Source organism: Zalophus californianus, chromosome 6, assembly GCF_009762305.2.
Source record: "Zalophus californianus isolate mZalCal1 chromosome 6, mZalCal1.pri.v2, whole genome shotgun sequence".
Lineage (NCBI taxonomy): Eukaryota > Metazoa > Chordata > Mammalia > Carnivora > Otariidae > Zalophus > Zalophus californianus.
Window position 1 is genome coordinate 119979890 of NC_045600.1, and position 23206 is coordinate 120003095.

The 23206-nt window shown below is 38.4% G+C and overlaps 1 protein-coding gene across 2 annotated transcripts in view; it reads right to left on the reverse strand.

The window, feature by feature from the left end:
• Nucleotides 1–11753, reverse strand: part of GABRG3 (gamma-aminobutyric acid type A receptor subunit gamma3) — a 764363-nt gene extending 752610 nt beyond the window's left edge. For both annotated transcript variants that reach the window (XM_027571971.1, XM_027571970.1), the window contains exons 1-2: nucleotides 11572–11753; nucleotides 6304–6452 (exon numbers count right to left, since the gene is read on the reverse strand). In XM_027571971.1, coding sequence (XP_027427772.1) covers nucleotides 6304–6452; nucleotides 11572–11624 — 202 coding nt within the window. In that variant the 5' untranslated portion in view covers nucleotides 11625–11753. The remainder of the gene's footprint in view (nucleotides 1–6303; nucleotides 6453–11571) is intronic.
• Between the last annotated feature and the right edge of the window lie 11453 nt (nucleotides 11754–23206).

A 23206-nucleotide genomic window follows, 5' to 3' on the forward strand; every position in this document is an offset into this window, starting at 1 on the left:
GATGCTAGAAGAAACTCAGAGAAACACTTGATCCACCCTGGCAGGGAGGTGAGAACGGGGCAGGTCATGGAAGAGGGCTTCTAATAGGAGGTAACTTCACGGCTTGAAGAAAGGTAGGAAAGAGCTCAGTGCAGAAGAGGGAAAAGGGTGTTAAAAGAACCACATGCTAGAATGAGAGAACCATAAAAGCAAGCATCCAGTTAAGGAAAGCAGGAGGTTTGGTGTCCCCAGAGGGTATAACATGTGAAATGTGGAGTGTCAGGAAGTGAAAGCAGAGAGGTAGGCAAGGGCCAGATAGTGGCTTAACACTTTATGTCATTCTAAGGGTTTGGATTTTATCCTAGAATTAAAGTGGAATTTTCAAGGAATTTAAACTAAAGAGTGCCTTAAACAGGCTTGCCTTACCCCAAAGTGGGAATCCCAATATCCCAATATCGACTCTTACATGCCTGTATTCAGGGAACCTACCTCCTTCCCTCTCCTTTAGGAAAACCCAAACATCTGCTTTGCTCCCCACATATCCATGTCCCAGGGCTTGGTGCAGAGTGAAAGCACCGTAAATAGAGGTTGACTGAGAGAGGGAGGAAGAGTATAGGAGAGGTGAGTAAATAAACTGGGAATTATAGTAAACTAATGATAAATCCATGTATAGCACCATGCTATGTAATATAAGTTGATTGTGCCCTGAGGAAGAGGCAGGATGGTCATAATAAATAGGCTACAAGTGATAAAAGTAGTGAAAAAAAGAAAAGAAATTCAGATTGTTATAGGAAATTGTCCTTTAAAGAAGAGCCCTTCTAAACCATGAAAGAAAATGGTGTCTAATTCAGTATCTTTGACCAGGAGAGCTGTTCTTGGGCAATGACTCTTGATTGAGCATCAGTGAGTTGCTGGATTCTGCCACTCAGACATTATTTAACATTTAAATGAAACAAGAGGAATCCTAAGATGCAACAGTGATCCTGCAGACTTTCATCAGGTCACTCTGCTGCCCCAGGGATCACGGCAGTGTGCTTGGAAGAACTTCAAAATCATAAAACAAAAGAGGAGCATCCTGCTTTATGGTTTTATATTTAGTTGTTTTTTTAAATATCTTTCGCTCAAAAACCACAGAGCCCTTCTGATGACATGAGGCTTTAGAAGAGTTGCCATTTAAAAAAGTATTCTTTCTTAGTTTGTAGCACACTGTTTCACTTAGAAAATTTACAATTCCTATGTACATAGTGGAAAAATAAAATCCTTAGAATTGTGAATTCTGCTTGCCTGTTGCACATGACAAAGCCTTAGTACATCCCCTTCTGAATGTTTTGGTGTGTGTGTGTGTAAGAGAGGCTCCCTGTTTTTTGAACAGAATTGCCTGGCATTTTCTATAGCTAGTAAAGTGGCTAAGTGATCAAGGTATCGTCAGAGACCTGGGTGGGAAGCCGAGCTCACCCACTTTCTACCCATGTCCAATTTTCCACCTCAGAGGACAAATGTGGTACTGAATAATACCATAGATGGAAAGTGCAGCGCTGTATTTATAGCATGGGATAAGCAAAGGACTAAACTTACCCAGAAGGGCAAGGAGAAAAGTCTTATTTATCTTTGCTGTAGGGTCAAGCACAGTGTCTGACAATTAATAAAGAAATTAGCAACATTTTCTCAATTTTCTCTTTCCATGTAAGTGCAGAACTGCTGCACATTCTTCACACTGGATAGACACTTTATATAATTATGAAGGGGAAATGTGGTGACAGTTGAATTTATGAACCTTGTGCAATGGTAATTTAGATGTATTGCTTACTGAATAAATATCTTAAAGCTGGAAGGAAGTTTACAGGTAATTTGGTCCCTTTCCTTTATTGTATGGAAAGGCAACAGAAACATGTAAAGATGACATGACTGCTTCAATAATGCATGGGCATGCATCTCCAAGCCTCCTGCACACTACACCACAAGGGTTTTGATGTTCTATGCCTATTGGAACCAATGTAGTTCTATGTCCTGCTACTGATAAATTGGACACCCGAGCCTCAAACTTGGAAAAACAGAGGAACAAGGTGGCTGGGGTAGTATGCGAGTTGGCAAGCTGCTGGGCTCTAAATGAAACTGAGCCCCATGGAGAAGAAGAAATAAACTAAAGCTTGGGTTCATCCTATAAAAAATGTATCTGCCACAATCCCCATGGTCTCTGATCATCATCATGACTATGGCACAGGTCTATACCAATAACTGTATGTGATTCTCTCCTGGACAAACACACCACTCTTGTCTTGGTCTTGGATCAAAATCTACTTTTTGATCTATCTATTGTTAACTTATCAAAACAATTGATAGAAAAACCAGACAGAAAATCAGTAAAGATATAGAAGAACTCAACAGTACCATCAAACAACAGGTTCATTCCATTCAACAACAGCAAAATATACATTCTTTTTAAGTGCCTATGGGACATTCACCAAAATAGACCATATTCTGGGTCATAAATCAAAGATTAACAAATTCAAATGAATTTAACTCATGTAGAGTGTATTCTCTTATTACAATGATATCAAACTAGAAATCAGTAACAGATAACAGGAAAACTTCCAAACACCTGGGAACTAAAAATACACTTCTAAATAATCTGACTTAAGGAAAAAAAAATCTCAAGAGAAATAAATACACTGAACTTAATAAAAATGAAATTTCAACATACCAAAATCTGTGAGAGAACAGTTAAAGCAGTACAGAGAGGGTAATTTAAAGCACTATTGCTTACATTAGAATATTTACTGTTCATATTCATGGATGCTATCATTTTATTATTTTTATATATTCCACAATAAACTTGTGTTAAGTCTTTCCAAAAAAAAAAAAAAAATAGTCTCATGTCAAGAAACTAAGTGCTACCTCAAAAAAGAAGTGCAAAATAAACCCAAATCAAACAGAAAAAAAACAAATAATAAATATAAAAGAGAAGTTTAATGAAATTGAAAACAGAAAAACAATATGAGAAAAACAATGAAACAAAAAGGTAGTTCTTTGAAAAGATAAATCAAACCTCTAGCAAGATGACAAAAAAAAAAAGAAAGATGACACAAATTACTAATATCAGAAATGAAGCAGGGGATATACTATAGGCCATAAAGATATTAAGAGGATTATAAGGGAATATCATGAAAAATTCTGCACATATAAACTAACATCTTAAAAGAAATGGACCAATTTCTTAAAAAGCACAAATGCTCACAACTTACCTAATATAAAATTGATAAGTTGAAGAGACTTATATCTATTAAGGAAATTAATTTGTAATGACAAAACTTCAGAAAAGAAATCTCCTGACTCAGAGAATATTGCTGGAGAATTCTATGAAATATTGAAGTTTACACAAACTTTTGCACAATCTTTTCCAGAAAACAGAAGATCAGAGGGCACTTCCTAACTTATCTTATGAAACTAGTATTACCTGATACCAAAACCAAACAAAGATTGTCAAAAAAAAGAAAAGAAAAGAAAAAAGAAACAGAAAACTGCAGACCAATGTTCCTCATGAATAGAGAGGCAAACATCCTTAACAAAATATTTGCAAATAATTTCAGCAATATATAAAAGAGGTTTTTAAAAAGAGTATTATCAAATACATAACTATGTGGGGCTTATTCTAGGGATGCAAGACTGGTTCAATATTTGAAAATCACTCAACCTAATCCACCATATTAACTGGCTAAAAAAAAAAAGTCACATGATCTCATCTATTGATGCAGAAAAAGCATTTGGCAAAATTCAACATCCATTCATGATTTTTAAAAAAGTGACTTTCAGAAAACAAGGAATAGAGGGAACTCTCTCTGATAAAATATATATACAAATATATAGCTAAAATTACATTTAATAGTGAAAGACTGAATGTCCTTCCTCTAAGATCTGGAACAAAGCAAGATGTCCATTCACACCACTGCTATTCAACACAGTGCTGGAAGTTCCAGCTGGTGAAATAAGGCAAAAAAATAAAATAAAAGATATACAGATTGGTAAGCAAGAAATAAAAGTTCCCATATGAGATGATGGTATACACAGAAAATCCCAAGGAACCTATCAAAAAACAATCACACAAAACTTCCTAAAATAGTGAGTTTCAGCAAGTCAGAGGACACAAAATCAATATATAAAAAATCAACTGTATTTCTGTATATCTAGCAATGAACATAGGGAAAAAGAAATTTTAAAATACAGTACCATTTATAATCACTCCAAAACATGAAATACTTAGGTGTAAATCTAACAAAATATATTCAGAACTTGTATACTAAAAACTGTAAAACACTGAATGTAAGAAATTAAAGATCTAAAATGGGAAGACATATCACATTTGTGGATTTGAATACTCAACATAGTACAGATGGCATTTTTCCCAAACTGATAGAAAATTAGCAGAAGAGTTTTTCTAGATATAACAAGATAATTCTAAAATTCATATGGAAAAGAAATGGCTTATAAGAGTTAAAATAATTTTTAAAAAGAAGAATAAAGAGGTTGAATTAATCTACCCAATTTCAAGACTTATTATGTAACTATAGTAATCAAGACAGTGGGTATTACACAGTGATAGACACATAAATAAATAGAACAGAATAGAGAATCCAGAAATATCCTATGCCAGTTGATTTTTGGCAAATGTGTAAATGCAATTCAACAGAGGAAAGACAGTCTTTTTAATAAACGGTGATAGAAGGACCGGATATCCATAGGAAAAAAATGGTGGGGGAACTTAGCTCTAAACCTAACACACTGATTTTATATAAAGACAGATAATGAATTAAATGTAAAACATAAAATTATAAAACTTTTAGAAGAAAACAGAGGAGAAAATCTTCAGGAACTAGGGCTTCATGAAGAGTTCTTAGTCATTACTCCAAAAGCATATTCCAAAAAATGTTTAAAAATCAATAAATTGAACTTCATCTATATTAAAAACTTTTCCTCTGTGAAAGATCATGTTAAGAGAATGAAAAGACAAGCTACATACTGAGAGAAAAACATTTGCAAACTACATCTGGCAAAGGGATTATACCTAGATTATATGAAGAACTCAATAATTCAACAGAAAAAATAAAACAAAAGAATCCAATTTTTAAAGGCAAATAATATGAAGAGATATTTCAATGAAGAGGATATATTGCTGGCAAATAAGCATATAAAAGTAGTTCAATATCACTAATCATCAGGAAAATGCAAGTCAAAACACAATGAGGTATCAACCTATTAGATTTATGCCTATTAGAACAGCTAAAATAAAAAATAGTGACAATACTCCTTGCTGGTGAAGACAGAGAAACCGGATCTCTTATACATTGGCTGGTGGGAATAGAAAATGGAACAGGCACTTTGGAAAAAAAGTTTTGACAGTTTCTTTAAAAAACTAAACATTCAGCATAAAACCTAGTAATCATACTCCTGGGCATTCATCCGAGGGAATGAAATCTTACTTCCACACAAAAACCTGAATACAAATGCACATAGTCATTTTATTTGTAATAAAAACTGTAAGCAACAAAAATGTTCCTCAATAGGTGAATGGATAAACAAACTGGTATATTCCTCCCATGGAAGATTACTTAGCAATAAGAAAGAACAAACTACTATTAATACACACAACAACTTGAATGGATCTCTAAATCACTTTGCTGAGGGAAGAAAAGCCGATTTCAAAAGGTCACATACTGAGGGCACCTGGGTGGCTCAGTTGGTTAAGTGACTGCCTTTGGCTCAGGTCATGATCCTGGAGTCCCGGGATTGAGTCCTGCATTGTGCTCCCTGCTCAGCAGGGAGTCTGCTTCTCCTTCTGGCCCTCCTCCCTCTCTCATGCTTTCTCTCTCATTCTCTCTCTCTCAAATAAATAAATAAAATATTAAAAAAAAGTTCACATACTGAATGATTGCATGTATATGACATTCTAAAAATGACCAAAACACAGAAATAACAAATAGTGGCTGACAGGGTTCAGAAATTTTGGAAGAGGGAGGTGGATACAACTATAAAGGGGCACAGCAGGGAGCGGGGTCTTTATGCTGATGAAACAGTTCTATAGCTTGATTTTGGTGGTCCTTCCACAAATCTATGTATGATAAGATGACATGAAATCATGCACATACATTGTACCCATGCCAATTCCCTGGTTTTGATGTCATATTTGATATCATATCATACACTCATAAATTGTGTGACTCTGTACCATCTTTGCAACTTCCTGTGAATTTATAACTATTTAAAATAAAAACTTTAAAAATATATCATCACAGTGTATTTTCTATTAGAATAATAAACAACGACACTCACTTCCAATATCCGGCCTCAGCTTTTTATCATATTCTCTCAGCAATTTGTTGAGAATAAGAGTCACATCAGTGTCCTGGGATTTTGGAGCCAAGACCCACTTTTGGTTTGATGATGAATCCTCATATTCATCCTCTTCCACCTTTCTGGACCTATAATTATGGGACAAAGCGTGAAGTATAAGTCGTAGCAATGGCTCCAGGAAGTATCTTAAGCTTTGCCCACTCAAGCACCACTGACATAAGTAGACAGTCCCCAATACTCGCAGCCAAATGGATTACCTCTAAAATGAAAACAAAATATCATTTAGAAAGAATCAATAGGAGGAATGCCACTGATCTTAACATGTTATAATGTTTTCATTAAATGTCACAAAATGATTCCTTGTCTATGTTAAGCTATAAACACGAAAATAAGCAAATCAATGCCAGGAGATCAAACAGCAAGCAATCAGCCTTGCTTGGTCCCACCCTGAGAACCTCTAAAGGTCCAGGCACAAACCTTCCAGATGTTTGTTAGATGGTGACTTTATCATGCTGTTTCTACCCCCTACTGCCAAGACCTCATTTTTGTTGAAGGTGAGACTAACTTTTGCTGAAAATAGCTGAGTCTGACTTTTGTGTTTCTTAAGGAGACTGGAACCTTCAATCTAGGTAGACATGGGGACATTATGAGGTGGTCTGCTTGGCCAGCACTCATGTGTGGTGAAAAGGAGCAGAGATGGTGTTTGATGAATACCCTCTGGCAATTTGACCTCTTACAACATAAACTGATTCATTTCCTACAGAGCAGGCTAATACAGACATTAAAAATTAAAATCTTTCTAGTATGTCTTAATCATTTGGCCCCTCAATAAACGGGTTGAAACAGATGCTTGAGCATCTCTGAGCTTGTCTTGTGCAGCAGGTCAGCCGCCTCTCCTGGGTGATACACACTGACAGGAGTACTTGAATGGAGAGGCCTCAAAATGACAAGCTAGTTTTCACAGTGAGTGAGGCCAAATCAACAACACAGCCATTCAGGCTTAAAAGAGGAGAGTCTCCTTCTGCCTTAAAGCAGCATTTCCAGGTGGACTTTCATTTACTAGGGCAAGAAAAACTTATAAAACAACAAACAACTTTGCTTGTTTCCTTATACTTTGTCGACATAAATGCCTTAATGACTTTTGTCTTCACCAAAGAGAACAAAATATAGAATAGAAGATTGTATTGAGGTTTATTTGTCCTGACTTGGTACGAGCTCATTTCTGTTTAGCTTCCCAAACAGGAGCCAAAATGTTAACATTATCCCAGGGCAAGTTGTGCTCTGGGACACGTTTCTTTAAGTTAATTTTTGGAATTGTCTAAATTATCTATAATGAACATGAAAGAAAGGAAGAGAAGAAACTTCTAAAAATTCATTATCTCTACTTTGTTTAAATGCTCACAATTGTATATATAATATAATCACATAGTTACATATATAGTACAATAGTATACATGATTTTATATAATATGTAATTATATGTATATGTCATGTATCATATACATTACAGTATTTCTATGAGTGTTAACTAGCCTTAACCTAGACTAGGGCAGTGTCACATAGTCTGGTCCTGGTTGAATATATACATATAAATGAGATTTTGAAAATGAGTATATGGCATATGTCTGGCAGACTGACTTTATTTAAGTTTTCTTAGGTTTATCTTAGACTGTAATTCTATTTCTTGAATATTTATTGGCTAGAAGGTTAAAATATATCATCCACAGAAACTATAAAATGCTGTGAGTTTTTATTTGCCCTGAACATTCACCATCAATAGGAACCAACAAAATTTGGGACACATTCAAGAAGTGATATGCTGCATTTCATTATTTGTAAAACTGAACTTTTACAAATAACATTATAGAATTTAAAATGTCACTTTAGAACATTTTATCAGAAATATTGTCAGGAATATTAATTTTATCATCTTGAAAAAAAAAAAAAAGGACTAGGTTGAAGCAGGTTCTCTAGGACATGGTTAGCTGGAAGCAATCATTGCCCACAGGACCTGGCAATTCATTCTGCAGCAAAACCATTCGGAGGGACTACGGACAGAGGGGCAGATCACTTTGGCAGAATCACATACAACATTCTCAAGACATGTTCCAACTCCAACCACAGTGCTTTCCTCTCTCCCTCTTCTGTCTCTCTGCTTCTTTCTCTCTCTTCTCTTCCCCTCCCTTACCTTTCTCATTCCTCTCCCTGTTTCCCCTCTCCCACCCCCAAAGATAGCTCACCAGCACAGACCAGACTATGGTCTCCATGCCCTGTTATTTTCTATTGCCCCAATGGTCATATGTACATAGACTGAGCACACTAATTCTTCATCAGTTCTCTGTATACACACAGCCTTCGTTTTTGAAAAAGACTGAGCTACTTCAAAGGCAGGTATTATAATGAGCCTAATTCTCCCTCTAGTGGTGACGAGAGGGTTTTCCTGAAATTGCATAAGCTTCTTCCTTAGAGGCCAAGGCAGGTGAGAGTGGGAGAGAGGAGGAAGGAAAAGCAGCAGGGTCCTCTCCCACCCCTTCAGGAGGTAAACCAGAACCTGCAGCGCAGTGGCTGGGTTGGGGTGCACAGTGGCAAAGTGTGGGCAGAGATCCTCTTGCCCCCTTAGAGGCCGACACCGAGTTTCTCCCAATCCTGGTCTTCCGTCAGTTTCCTGCAGGACTTCAGGGAATGAATTAGAAGCCTCACAGTGCTAGTGTCAGACCACCAGCCCCACAGGAAAATCCTCCCTTTCATGAAAACCAAATCTCGTCTCAGAGGACCCACTAGAATATGAATAAAATAAGAATGATCTGCTTTTCTAAATTCTAGGTGGGCTATATATAATCTTTTGAGTGTTCTATTATCAGGAATGTTGGCTCCCAAAAACCATCACTGCAATTAGCTTTTCTTAAAAAACAAATCGGCAATGTATTGTCATTGTCACAGAACTGCTCAACCCTCAGATGTTATTTTCAGGTCTTACAAACCTTCCCTTCAACTAGAAGGACAGAGACAAAGTCTGAAGTATTTTTAAACATTAAAAGGAGCTCCTAAACCTCAGAAAGCAGTTAACTGTCTGCAAGGTATCACCAAGGTCCAGGCATGCCGTGGTGCGTTGTAATGCATAATAACTTCATCCATGGGTGTCAGAACAGGGTGTTTTTCTCTCCACGGAGGTACCAAGCCATCACCACAGAGCACAACTCTCAGAACTTTTTCCAGGGATTCTGAACACCAGAAAGGCATTCCAGAGTGAAAATGAGAACCCTCTCAGCATTAATAATAGTTTTGAAAGATGTCACTGGACTTCAGATTATTTTACATGTCTATAAAACCCATTCAAAGAACAGAGATGCTCTCAAAGGAGAGGCATAGAGCAATGCAATTAGCTTAAAATTTGGATTTTTTTTTCAACTGATATGCAACCTCTATTATAAAGGCCAGGCAATGAACCGAGAGACAGAACATATTAAAACAATTATATCTGCCTTGGTGAAATGGAAGGATGAAGAATCCCAAGAAATTGTACATGTATTTGGGAATCCCTAGAAACCTGACTGCTTCATGTTAGAAACTAAGATATCTTCCTACTAAGCACATAAACTAATGAGGACAATAAGCAGTTTTCCTTGTAGCATGTTAAGTAGCTACAAATCTAAACTGTATGTAATTATCTAACTCTGAAATGCAGATCACTTCATCCAGTTGGTAGCAACAGAAGGGTCATGCAGATGTGACTTTAGATCAAGATTATATACTTCAGACGTCTACATTATGCCTGGTGCTATCTGCTGGTCTCTCTGCCTCTAAACAGAGATACTTCCAGGCATAATCAACTTCAGAAAGTGCACTTCCATATCCTTCCCTAGCTCTCTCCTTAGACAGGAAGAAACTTGAGTTGAAAGGCCCAAGGAGTACAATGCCCGGTTGAGAGAGTTGCCTGTGTATCACCAGCTGACACTGTCTCTGGCACACTGTCTGCCTTTCACACTCTCACCTCTTAATAGGGATAAGTGGTATGGAGGGGAGAACCGGGGCTTTCTTTGTCAGTGTCAAACACCCCTGTCAAAAGTGGGGAGTGAAATTGGGGGTCCCTTTATGTCTGCTAAGATTTGTTAATGTGCCTTCCTACTTCATCAGTATGAATGAAAATCTAAGACCTGGCATTGCCTGCTGACACCTGCAGGGCTAACTGCCCATAGGAAGGCTCTCTAGCTCTCTAGCTTCCAGATCCAGGAAATGAACAAAGAGTGTTTTGGGGAAAGGGGTGTCCCAAGACTCTTGGGATGGGGGTAGGAGGAGAGGCATGGAGCTGCTCTGATTTCCAAAGTCTGCAGGCTCTGGGCTAAAGATCTAGTCTGGGAGACAGAATTAAAGAAACCAAACCCAGAATATCCAGTTATATTTACAGCAACAGGGTTTAACTCTTCTGGTTCGACAGCCCTTCCATCCTTATGAGCCATCTTCATCCCTTCCAGGAGCCCCTCTAAGCTCCCCTTAGCGGGTTGCTGTTCTAGGAGGCAGGTTAAGGGTATTTAGGGTAAGATCTTACAGTTACCAGGCAGAAGACTTATCAATTTCAACATGTTTGCTTTATGGGGGTAAGTGTGTGTATGTTCGTGTGTGTGAAAAGTGGCTCATCTAGAAGGGGTGCAATGTTTATAGTGTGTGTTTGCAGGACCTGGGTCGGGGGAATCCTTTCTGAGAAGTAGGGTTCTTTCCCTTGCTCCAATCCTCTTCCACCTGCCCCCAGCCTGGATGCTCTTTGCCAGTGTGACCTAAACTAGGCAGCTAGGAAATCATGACTTCTGGGTCCTCGGAAATTTCAGAGTGATGGAAATTATACAGAATGTCGGCCAGTGTGTGTGTGTGAGCCCCTGGAACACTTGCAGGGAGGTAAACAGGAGGTAGACACCTCCGGTTCTTTATGATAGTGGTTTTCAAAACCCCTTAAAACAACCAGATCCTAAAAGCTTTAGGAGAAGCCCATTAATCTCAGAGCCCCCACATTCCCCATTGCAGAGAAGGCTGCAGTCACCCAGCCTGGAGAGGCAGATGGCCATGTCGAGGGGGCAATGGGACAGGTGAGGTGCGGGCCGACTTCCCCTCTTCTCCTGGCCCGGGCCCAGCGGGCTATGCCGCAGCCCAGCCGACGGCGGGGCGCGCCGGGACTCCTGGCCGGCAGACAGCGCCCCCCGCCGCCCTCCAGCCCGGCTCAGAGCCCCGGCGCTGCGGGGCCCGGGTGCCACTTACCGCGCGTGCAAGCCCGAGAACAGGCAGAGGAAGAGCAGCAGCTTCGGGGCCATGGTGCGGTGGAGCTTGGGGAGCAGCGTCCAGGGCCTCCAGGCGGGTGCGGCGTCCTCCGGAGCACGCGCCTCGCCTCCGCCCGCTCTCCTCTCCCTTCCTGCCTCCGGTGCCGCGGAGTGCGGCGCCACACCGGCTCCCCGCCGCCGCCGGCGGACAGGCGTGGGGTCTGGCTGCCCGCCGCGCCCCCGACGGCCGGCGGGTCTGCGCGCGGCTCCGCGGGGCGCACGCGGGACGCCCGGCCACCGCGGCGCGCCGCCCGCACCCGGGCGCCGGGTCCGCGCAGCCTGGTGGCAGGAGCGGGTGGGCGCGGGCGGTCCCTGGTGGTCCCTGGCCCTGCAGCCCCGAGGCCCGCCGAGGCACTGCCCCCTCCGCGGAGAGCTGCGCGCCAGTGCCCCGGCGGTGGGCTCTGCGCGCGGCAGTGAGTCCGCCGCGCGCTCCGAGATGGGGGCAGCGAGGCAGCTCCTCTGGCAGCGCCTCTGTGAGGCGGTCCCGGCGGGGAGGAGTTTCCCCAATTACACGCCTGACAACGCGCGTGGCGAAGAAAGCAAGGTTTGAATGGACTCAAGAGTTTGAGGCCAGGAAGGGGGCGGGGCTCGGCGGGGGAGGGGAAGCTTGGGGATCCCGCAGGGAGCCATTAGAAGGATTCCAGGGACTGGCACCTCATCTTTGAGAGCTAGCCCCCGAGTCCGACGGAATGCGTTCCTTCTGTCCTTTCAGCAGACGTGTTGGTTCTCCCAGGCTCTCTGACCTCATGTTGCCCGTCCTTCACCGCGCGTCTTCAGCTAGATAGCCATAACAAAGGAGTGAGATGGTTTGCTGAAAGCGCCCCTTCCATGCACACGCCCTGCTAGGCCTACTGAACTCTAAGATTACTAAGATTGTGTGTGGAAAAAATGGCTTGCTAGGGATATTTAGAAAAAACCACTCCCAATATGTACCATTCTAACACATACCAATAAACAGGTGAAAAAGTTAAAGGTAGGAGAGAGAAAGATACTAAGTCAAAACGTAAAAGGCACTTCGTTCAATGTATTTTCATTCCCCAAAGACTGAAAATTGCATTTATATTTTCATTTGTAATAGTAGCCCCCGAAAGCTAGTCTGTCACCAAATAAGTATTACAATGTTAGGATAGCTTAGAATAAATCCACTAAGAAGTTTGCTTTTATACTGCAAAACAGTAGTTCTTATAAATTATTTTATATTTGAACTACTATTCATAGAATTATGGAAGAGTATGATAACTTTCTTAATATTTCAAATACTTTTGTTCATAAAATATATAGAACAGTAAGTTGGAAGTTGGTGTTTTCTCTCTGATTTCTAGTTCATCAACATGAATGTGGTCATGAAGTGGAGTGGAGTGAAGTCAGTGAAGTCAGTATTGGTTTCTTCCTTGCCATTACTATCTTCCTATCTCTGTGTGGCCTTGAGCTCACTCCAGCTCACTGCTTCTCAGGGCTCCTTCTGGCATCCTCCTCTGCCTTCCAAATCTCTCCTACTTAAATGCACAGACCCCATTCAAGTCTTATTTTCTAAGAGGACCCCCAACATTCCTGCATTCTGCCACTTCCAGAAATTCTTTCAGCTTCATGGGAATATGAGCCTTTATCATACTCTGCCCTAATCTCTAATTTTCTCTATCACACAACTGAATACTTTAAAAATCAGTTAGATAATGACTTATCATTTGTTAATTGCTTATAGAAATATGTCAAATGTTCACATAGTTTTTAAATGTGCTGTGAGAAAACTTCAAGTAAAGAAAGAATTCTGACCCCCAATTTTTAACACAGCAATAGGAATATAGGTAAAAATAACCTTCAGATATTGATAACATAAAGGGGCCCAGGGCTGATGTGAAGGCTTTACATTGACTAACTCATTTTTAACTTTCACAGCAACCTTCCTATTTCAAAGATGAAGGGAAAAGTACAGAGAAGTTAGGTCACTTCCCTAAGTTCACACAGGTTGAGAACTGGAGGTTAAAACCCAGACAGTCAGCTCCAACGTCTCAGTCTTAATCACTATGTCATACTGCTTCTCAGATGAGTAGGAGCTCAGTGAACCATTGTTGTTTGCCCCTTTGAGCAAAGTTTTAGACTCGTAGCTGTATTCTTTTTTATTTGAGCATGAGTAAAATGCTTACAAGTTGTTTATAATAAAGACAGAACAATACTTGAGTGTTTTTGAAGCTCTTCTGGCATTTGGAATGCTTTGCTCCACTTATTGGACTTAATGGGTCAGCTTGGTAGACATGAACATTTTACCTTCAAAAGCCCCCTTTCTCATGTTGAGATCTGGAGCAAAATTTTCCCTTTCCTTTCCTCTCCTTTCCTTTCCTCTATTATAATCAAACTGAGTTGAGAGGAAGGAAAATCCAAAACAAGCTCTCTGGGCATGAGTGTAAAAACAAAATGCAGGGTCCAAAATAGAGAATCTTCGAAGGACAAACTTTCAGGCTTTGATTGTGATTTTCCTCCTTTGCCCAGTTTGACCTGTGGGTAGGGGAGGGAAGGGGAAGGAAAGGAAAGGAAAAGAAGGGGAAGGGGTAGAGAGAGAAACAAAAAAAAAATGCTTTACAGAGCATGCGCAGTGTTCACTCTCCCTTTGCCTCAGCTCTCCATCTTCAGCACCAGAAAAACTGACAGTTCCACATGGATGCGCGGGACTTGCATTCATTCAATTCTCCAAGTTCACAGGAAGAGAAAGGAAAAATAAAACGTAACGTAAGAGGTAAGGGTTGGGGATCGAGCCACTCAAACCAAACACATGCACTTCTGTGAATATCGAACATCCTCCGGCAATGCATGCTGTTTGTTTCGAGCTTTTGCATCAGGTCCAGACTCAAGGTTTCCGGGGAAAGACCCAGGCTGGCCTGCACAGCGTGGGTTGAGCTGCATCTCTGCAGGAAGCGGGAAGGAACCCAAGGAGGCAGCCAGACTGGCTGCTTGGTTAGAGATCCTCTTGCGGCGTCTCTGAGAAATACCTCAGGATTTCTTTCATGGCCTCGCTTCACCTCCTACAGGCGCGAAGGAGCAGAGCGAGTCACCGTGCTGAATATAACTGGACAACTGCATCAGTTCTGCATATTATTCTTTATTGCTTCTGAATTTTCTGTTTGAATAAAATCTCTCTTGCCCTCAAAATTATACTTCTGAATTGTATTATGATGTTTCATAGTTGTTAAAAAAAACTTTTCCTCGTCACTTAAAAATATTAAAAGAACACATACAACAAAATGCACTCATCTTAAAATAATGGCTTAATGATTTTTTGCACATGTATATGCCATATGTATAAGAATAGCATGTGTATATCATCCAGATAAAGATTTAGAACATTTTCCAGGTGCTCCCTCCCAATAACTGGGTCATCTTCCCAGTCAATACTGACCCCAGGTAAACACTATTCTGGCTTCTGGCACAGTAGACAGTTTTTGCCTGCTCACATAGAATTATGTAGTATGTTCTATTTAACATGTGATTTCTTTCACCCAATATAGTGTCTGCAAGATGTATTCATTCCTTATGCTTTATTGCTGCACATGGTATTTCATTGTGGTGTTCAATATACCACATATTATTTAGCTGATATGAACATATTGGTACATTTTTTTTGTGTGGAAATACGTGCTCATTTCTTTTAGTTTTCTGACTAAAAATGGAATTTTTAGAACACAGGGAAGGTATATGTTTAGTTATAATAAATATTACTAAAGAGATTTTCAAAGTAGTTGTATCAATTTACCACCCATTAGCTATGAATGAGTTCCATACATAACTTCAGTGAAATGTGACTTTATCATTCTTTTTTAATTATAGCCATTCTTATATTTTACTCTAATTTTAATTTCACTGAGCTCTGAAAGGAGCTTGAATTGTTAACTATTCTTTAGGACAAATTATTTGAAAACATTTAACTATTTTAGTTTTAGCTTGCGTTGGTGGTTCTTCCCTGCTAGTTGTAAACATTTATTTATTTGAGAGAGAGAGAGAGAAGTGTGAGTGGGGGGAGGGACAGAGGGAGAGAATCTTTCAAGCAGACACTGAGTGGGAAACCAGAGGTAGGGCTGGATCCCAGGACCCAAGAGATCATGACCTGAGCCTAAACCAAGAGTCTGGAGTTCAACTGACTGAGCTACCCAGGCATCCCACCTGCTGGTTGTAAAAGGTGATTTTGTTGTTCTTTCTACATTTATGAGTTATTATTAGTATACTATAAGAAAACACTTTCCCTCTTATTATTTTCAGCATAGATTCATGGTTTCTTGTTTTATTCAATGCATTTTAATCCATTGCTGTAATTATTTATTGTTATTCTCATATTATCCAAGATTTAGACAGTAGAAGCCTCTCCAAGCTGACTCCTAACTCCTTTTAGTATGTCACCAGTATATTTTTGAGTATATTCTTACATTGTGGTGCAAGAAGATTCTCAAGGCCCACTCATAAGTTCTTTTTCCAGCCCTCGAAGCCACAATTTCTTCCTGGATCCTTTTAACTGGGAATGATAGTCAGGAAACAAGATCTAATTCTTCTGAAGTGCCATTGATTTGAGGCTTTCTAGAAGGATGAGCTAGAATACATATATTCTATATGACATACAGAACTACACTATACTGCTATAGACTATTATATCATATATCATACCATCTTATATAATATTATATAATTAATTATATACAATATGATATTGTATATTAAATTATATATATTACATATATTATATTATATTATATTATATTATATTATATTATATTATATTATATTATATTATATTATATTATATTATATTATTATATTATATTATAGAATTTATGAGTGCTCATGGTACTCCCATAGCATTCTTCCTTACCTTTGCAATTCTATTTGTAACTCTCTTCTTTCACATCAAGATTCCCAATTCTCAACAAAATTAATATATTTATTAATTTGCTCAACCCTACAATGCAGGCAAGGTAGTTTCAGAATTACTGTAATCATACTACAAAGAAAAGCAGATTTCTAGATTGAGTTCAAGATTTCTTTTCAGATCTTTTTGTCCTCTTTAAAAGAATTCAAGAGAATAATCAAAATACTGTGTTCAAAAGTTATTTGGTTTAGGTTTTTTTGTTTTTTTCCCCAATGAGAGTATGCTATTAATTTAAACTGGAGAGGACTTCATTTGTTTCCATGTGTACTCAACTTTAGGGTTTGTTCTCCTTCATGGTAAATTTAAATTTGTTTTTTAATATGTAAAATATTAATATGATTCCAAAAGTCAAAACTATACAAAAAGGAGTAAGGAATACCCAGAAGAGTGTCATTCCACCCCATCCTTTCCATTTGCCCCTAACCACACATACCCTTCTTGTATATAACCTATTCTATGAATTTCTGCTTTATGTTTTTCTTTTATTTTTTACAAAAATAAATAGGTGAATAACTATTTTCTCATTCCCTTCCTTTGTTTTTTTTTTTAATATTGCATGCTAGGTAAAAATTTTTTGCATGTTTTTTCTTTAACTTCTTCAATAATGTGTCTTGGAAACCACTCTATACCAGTTAATGCTGCTTTTACTCATTTTATGTAGCTACTCTGTGAGTAAGTACTACCATTTTAAATCATTCTACTTTGTTGGAGAATTTTAGTAGTTTCCAATCTTTTGCAATTACATATAATGCTGGATTATATATCCTTGTTCGTGTTTATTTTCGTTCTATTGGAGGTGTGTCCATTTCCTTCATGTCTCATATATTTATATATGTTTATTTTATATATAAAATATAAATATTTTATATTTTAGCAAATTGTCTTCCCATGCCTTTGAACATTTTTCTGTAAGATTTCTTCATATCTTGTCCTTACACTTTAAGAATTTATATTTTTATATATTATAGCTATTTTTCTATAGTATGTGTTACAAATAATTCCTTCCCACTTGTCATTTTTCATTTGACTTGCTTAAATTTTCTCATTATGCAAATTTTAAAAATATTTCTGTGGTCAAATTTATCAATATTTTATTGCCTCTTGATTTGGATTTTCCCTACATCCAAGTTATAAAAAAATTCAACCATTATTTACTCTGGTCACTATTGTGCTTGCATTTTTTACATTTATATCGCTGGTCTATTTGGAGTATATTCTTGTGTACTGTGTGAGGTATGAATGTAATTTTAATATTTCCCAAATGGCTATCCAGATCTTCCCACACTACTTATTCAAAATTTCAAGTTTGCCCCACTGATTTGAATTATCACCATTATTATATATTAACTTTCTATATGTACCTGGATCTGTCTTTGAATATTCATTCAATTCCAATGGCTGTTTTACTACTAATGTGCTAGTACCACAATTTTAATTATTGAGACTTTGTAAAATGTTTTAACATCTGTTTGGGTTAGCAATAGCTCTTAGTCTTCTTGTACGGTAATTTCAAGTACTTTCACATATTTTTCCAAATTAACTTTACTCTCAACTTGTACAGCTGCAGAAAAAAAAACTTTATTCATCTTTTTTTTTTAAAGATTTAATTTATTTATTTGACAAAGAAAGACACAGTGAGAGAGGGGAACACAAGCGGCGGGGGGTGGGAGAGGGAGAAGCAGGCTTCCCGCAGAGCAGGGGTCCCGATGCGGGGCTCGATCCCAGGTCCCTGAGAGACACTTAACAATTGAGCCACCCAGGCGCCCCAAATTTTTTCATCTTTTACTGGAGTTCTATTAAACCGATAAATTAACTTAGGGAGAATTGACAGCTTTATGATACTGAGTTGTCCTAGACAAAAACAGAGCATATTTATTTATTTATTTTTAATTTAAATTCAGTTACTTAGCATATAGTGTATTCTTAGTTTCAGATGTAGAGTTCAGTGATTCATCAGTCTTATATAATACCCAGTGCTCATTACATCTTGTGCCCACCTTAATGTCCAGCATCCAGCCACCCTATCCCCCCACACCCCTCCCCTCCAGCAACCCTCAGTTTGTTTCCTATGATTAAGAGTCTCTTATGGTTTGTCTCCCTCTCTGATTTCATCTTGTTTTCTTTTTCCCTCCCTTCCCCTATGATTTTCTGTTTTGTTTCTTAAATTCCACATGAGTGAGATCATAAGATACTTGTCTTTCTCTGATTAACTTATTTCGCTTAGCATAATACCCACATTGTTTCAAATGGCAAGATTTCAATTTTTTGATGGCTGAGTAGTATTCCATTGTACATATATATATACACCATATCTTCTTTATCCATTCATCTGTCAATGGATAGCTGGACTTTTTCCATAGTTTGGCTATGGCTATGTGGTAGACTCTTTAATTATGATATAGTATCCTTCCTCATCTCTTATTACAGTCTTTGGTTTAAAATCTAATTTGTCTAATATGAGGATTGCTACCCCAGCTTTTGTTTGATGCCCATTAGCATGATAAATGGTTTTCCACCCCCTCACTTTCAATCTGGAGGTTTCTTTGGGTCTAAAAAGAGTCTCTTGTAGACAGCATATGGATAGGTCTTGCTTTTCTATCCAATTTGATACTTTGTGTCTTTTGATTGGGGCATTTAACCCATTTACATTCAGAGTAACTATGGAAGGTAAGAAGTTAGTGCCATTGTATTACCTATAAAGTCACTGTTTCCGTACATTGTCTCTGGTCCTTTCTGGTCTATGTTACTTTTGGGCTCCCTCATCGCTTAAAGGATCCCCTTTAATATTTCTTGCAGGGCTGGTTTAATGATCACAAATTCTTTTAGTTTCTGTTTGTCCTGGAAATCTTTATCTCTCCTACTCTGAATGACAGCCTTGCTGGGTAAAGAATTCTTGGCTGCATATGTTTCTCATTTAGCATGCTGAATATATTATGCCATTCCTTTTTACTTTGCCAGGTCTCTGTGGATGGTCTGCTGCCAGTTTTATGTTTCTGCCCTTGTAGGTTATAGACTTCTTGTCCCTAGCTGCTTTCAGGATTTTCTCTTTGCTTCTGAGATTTGCAAGCTTCACTATTAAATGTCGAGCTGTTGACCTATTTTTATTGGGTTTTTTTAGGGGGGTTCTCTGAGGTGAGGGGGGTTCTTGCTTCCTGGATTTGAATTCTTGTTTCCTTCCCCAGATCAGGGAAGGTCTCAGCAATAATTTGCTCAAATATACCTTCTGCCCCACTTCCCTTTCTTCTTCTTCTGGGACCCCAAGTAGTCTAATATTGTTTCAGTTTATGGTATCACTTACCTCTCAAATTCTCCCCTCATGATCCGATAGTTGTTTATCTCTTTTTTTCCTCAGCTTCTTTATTCTCCATCATTTTGTCTTCTATATCACTAATTCTCTCTTCTGCCTCATTTGTCTTAGCAGTTAGAACCTCCATTTTTTATTGCATCTCATTAATAGCTTTTTTGATTTCGACCTGATAGATTTTAGTTCTTTTATTTCTCCAGAAAAGAATTCTCTAGTGTCTTCTATGCTTTTGTCAAGCCCAGCTAGTATCTTTATAATCATTATTCTGAACTCTAGTTCTGACATATTACTTATATCAATACTGATTAGGTCCCTGGTAGTCAGTACTGCCTCTTGTTCTCTTTTTCGAGGTGACTTTTTCCATCTTGTTATCCTGTCCAAAGAATAGATGAATGAGGGAACAAAATACTGAAATGGCAACAATGACCCCAGAGAAATATACACTATACAAATCAGAAGAGACCAGAAACTGAAGAGAAAAAAAAAATAGAAAATATAATCAGACAGTTGAACAGAACAGAGCAATACACTAGATCCTCAGTGTATTTTGGTCTGTTTGTTAGAAGAAACTAGATCCCAAAATTGTAAAACAAGAAAAACATATATGTACAAAACTAAGATCAAATACAATGAAAGGATAGAATGTAACTCTAAAATTGAAAATTAAAAAAAAAAAACTTTAAAAGAGTTGATAAAATAAGAAATTAGTTGAAAGGAAAAAGAAAGAAAAATAAAATTGAAAGACTAAAGAAACATGAGGAAAAAAAAAAAAAAAACATGAATTCTATACACTATTTTCTCCCAGCACTGGAGTTTTGCAGTTCTGTGTGATTGGTAAACTTGGTATTAACTGGATGTTCTTGCTGGTCTTCTGGGTTGGGACCTGTTATGCTGATACTCAGATGCCCTTGTCCAGGAGGAATTACACTTCCCTTGCCAGGAGTCCAGGCTCAATGTCAGCCCTCTGGATTGCTCTATGTGTCTTTTGTTCCTTGAAGGCTTTCTGCACTACTTTAGAGGATGAAAATGAAAATGGTGGCCTCCCAATCTCTAGCTCCAGAGCTGAAAGATCACAACCCCTACTCTTCAGTGGACCCTTAAGGAAAAGCAATCAATCACTCTTGTCTCCCTGGTTTCTGTCCACATTCTGTGCCTACCCAGCCTGTGACCAAGCATTTCTATCTTAGGCACGCAACCCCACTATGAGTCCCCAAGCCCTGTTGACTCCTGTGGCGTGCACCCACACTGCTCCTCCTGGAGGGAAGGAGGGGTGTCTCACCCCAGTTCTGTTGCTTGCTGGGGACCTGCTCAGAGAGCATGCCAGTGTTCACAGTTTATAGCAACACCTACCTGAGAGGCCCCTCCAGGGCTTGCTGATTGCAGCTGGCTTCCCTGCTCCAATGCCTGGGAACTCTGCCACACTCAGACACCCCCATTTTTCTTTGACCCCAGGGATGTTGAAACCACACTGTCCCAACTAGGATTCTGCCCCACTTTGTCATTTGAGTGGCTTTCAGGCAGGGATGTCCCTCACTGGAGCAGACTTCTAAAAGTTCCAATTTTGTGCTCTGAAGCTATATCACTTTCCAGTAGCAGGCTTATGAAGGTGCCCTCTCCCTGCATTTTATCTTCCAATATGTTGCCTCAGATTCAATTCTCCACACCTCCTACCTTGCAAAAAGTGGTCGCTTTTCTATTTGTAGAATTGCAGCAATTCTTTTCTTAGATCTCCAGTTGAGTTCACAGGTGTTCAGAATGATTTGATAGCTATCTAGCTGAATTCCAGGGACCAGATGAAACTAGGGTCCCCTACTCCTCTGCCATCTTCCTCCCTCCCCTGTGTAGAAGTTTCCTGGGAATGTTCTTTTCTTTTCTTCTATGGAAAATAGTCTCCTTAAACTAAAGCTGTATATCTTTAATGAGGTTAATTTCAGTAAACTACTTCCTCCAAGAAATCATCCACTACATCCATGTTTCCATGTTTTTGAATAAAGGTATGCTAGGGGCACCTGGGTGACTCAGATGGTTGTCTACCTTCAGCTCAGGTCGTGGTCCTGGGATTGAGCCCTGCATCATGCTCCCTGCTTGGTGGGGAGCCTGATTCTCCTCCTTCTACTGCTCCCCCTGCTTGTGCGTGCTCTCTCTCTCTCTGTGTGTGTGTCAAATAAATAAAGTCTTTAAAAGTAAATAAAGAATAAAGGTATGCTAAGTAGTCTCTTTTTCTTTTGACTTCTTTTTGTTTTTCTCTGTATATATAGTATCAGTTCTTACTTTGTGTGCAATTCCCTTTTATCCCTAAATGGATTGTACATTTCATTTTATCACCAGAGTTTTGGTTCATTAGTTAGATCTTCTGTTTTTATATGCTCTACATCATTAATTTCTGCTTTTATCTTTATTATATTTACCTTGTGCTTTCTTTTGGTCGATTTCATTGTTTTATTTCTAGCTTTTTGAGTGAGAATTTAATTTTTTTGCATTTTTTCATTTTTATTGATATAAGTATTTAAGAATATGAATTTTCTTCTGATATGTCTTAAATGTATCCCGTAGACTTTTATGTGTAATTTAAAATTACATTTGGGTTTTTTTTTTGTAATTTTGATAGTTTTTATGTCTCCCTTTCATTCTTGTACTATTTAATAGAAGTATTTTTAAATTTCCAGTTGGAAGAGACTTTTTTGAATTTTGTCTTTAATTTCTAGTTTTATTACTAATGATCAAAGTACCATTCATGAAATTTGTAGGATCTTTTTCCATCCCCTAGAATTTCCTTTAGTGAGGATCATTTGGCATTAAATCTCAGATTTTATTAACCTAAATATGTCTCCACTGTATTTTCTTTCTTAAAAATATAGTTGTCATGGGTATAGAATTCAATTTGAAAGTTATTTTCTCTTGGCTCTCATTATTTTTGGTTTCTCATATGCAGTGGAGAAAAAAGGTAACAATTTAACATTCATTTCATCTTTTTTTTCCCCCTCTGTATTTTTATTAATTTGAAAAAGCATAGCAATTTTAACTAATTAAGCATTTTTTCTATATAATTGCAGATTCATATGAATTTGTAAAAAATAATACAGAGAAATCTCATGTATCCTTTAGTAAGTTTCTTCCACAGGTAACAACTTAATAAATAATGGCACAATATTATACCAAAGGTATTGACATTAATACGATCAACATATAGAATACTTTCCTTACCACTGGGATCTCTCATGTTGCCTTTTTATAGCTATACCCACTCATTCTCACTTCCATCCCGGGTATACCAATTTTTTAGCCTATGTCATATTAGTTCCACAGAAATCTTGGTCACCTTTCGCATCCAAAAAAGGGAAGAGACTCAAATGCCCATGACCA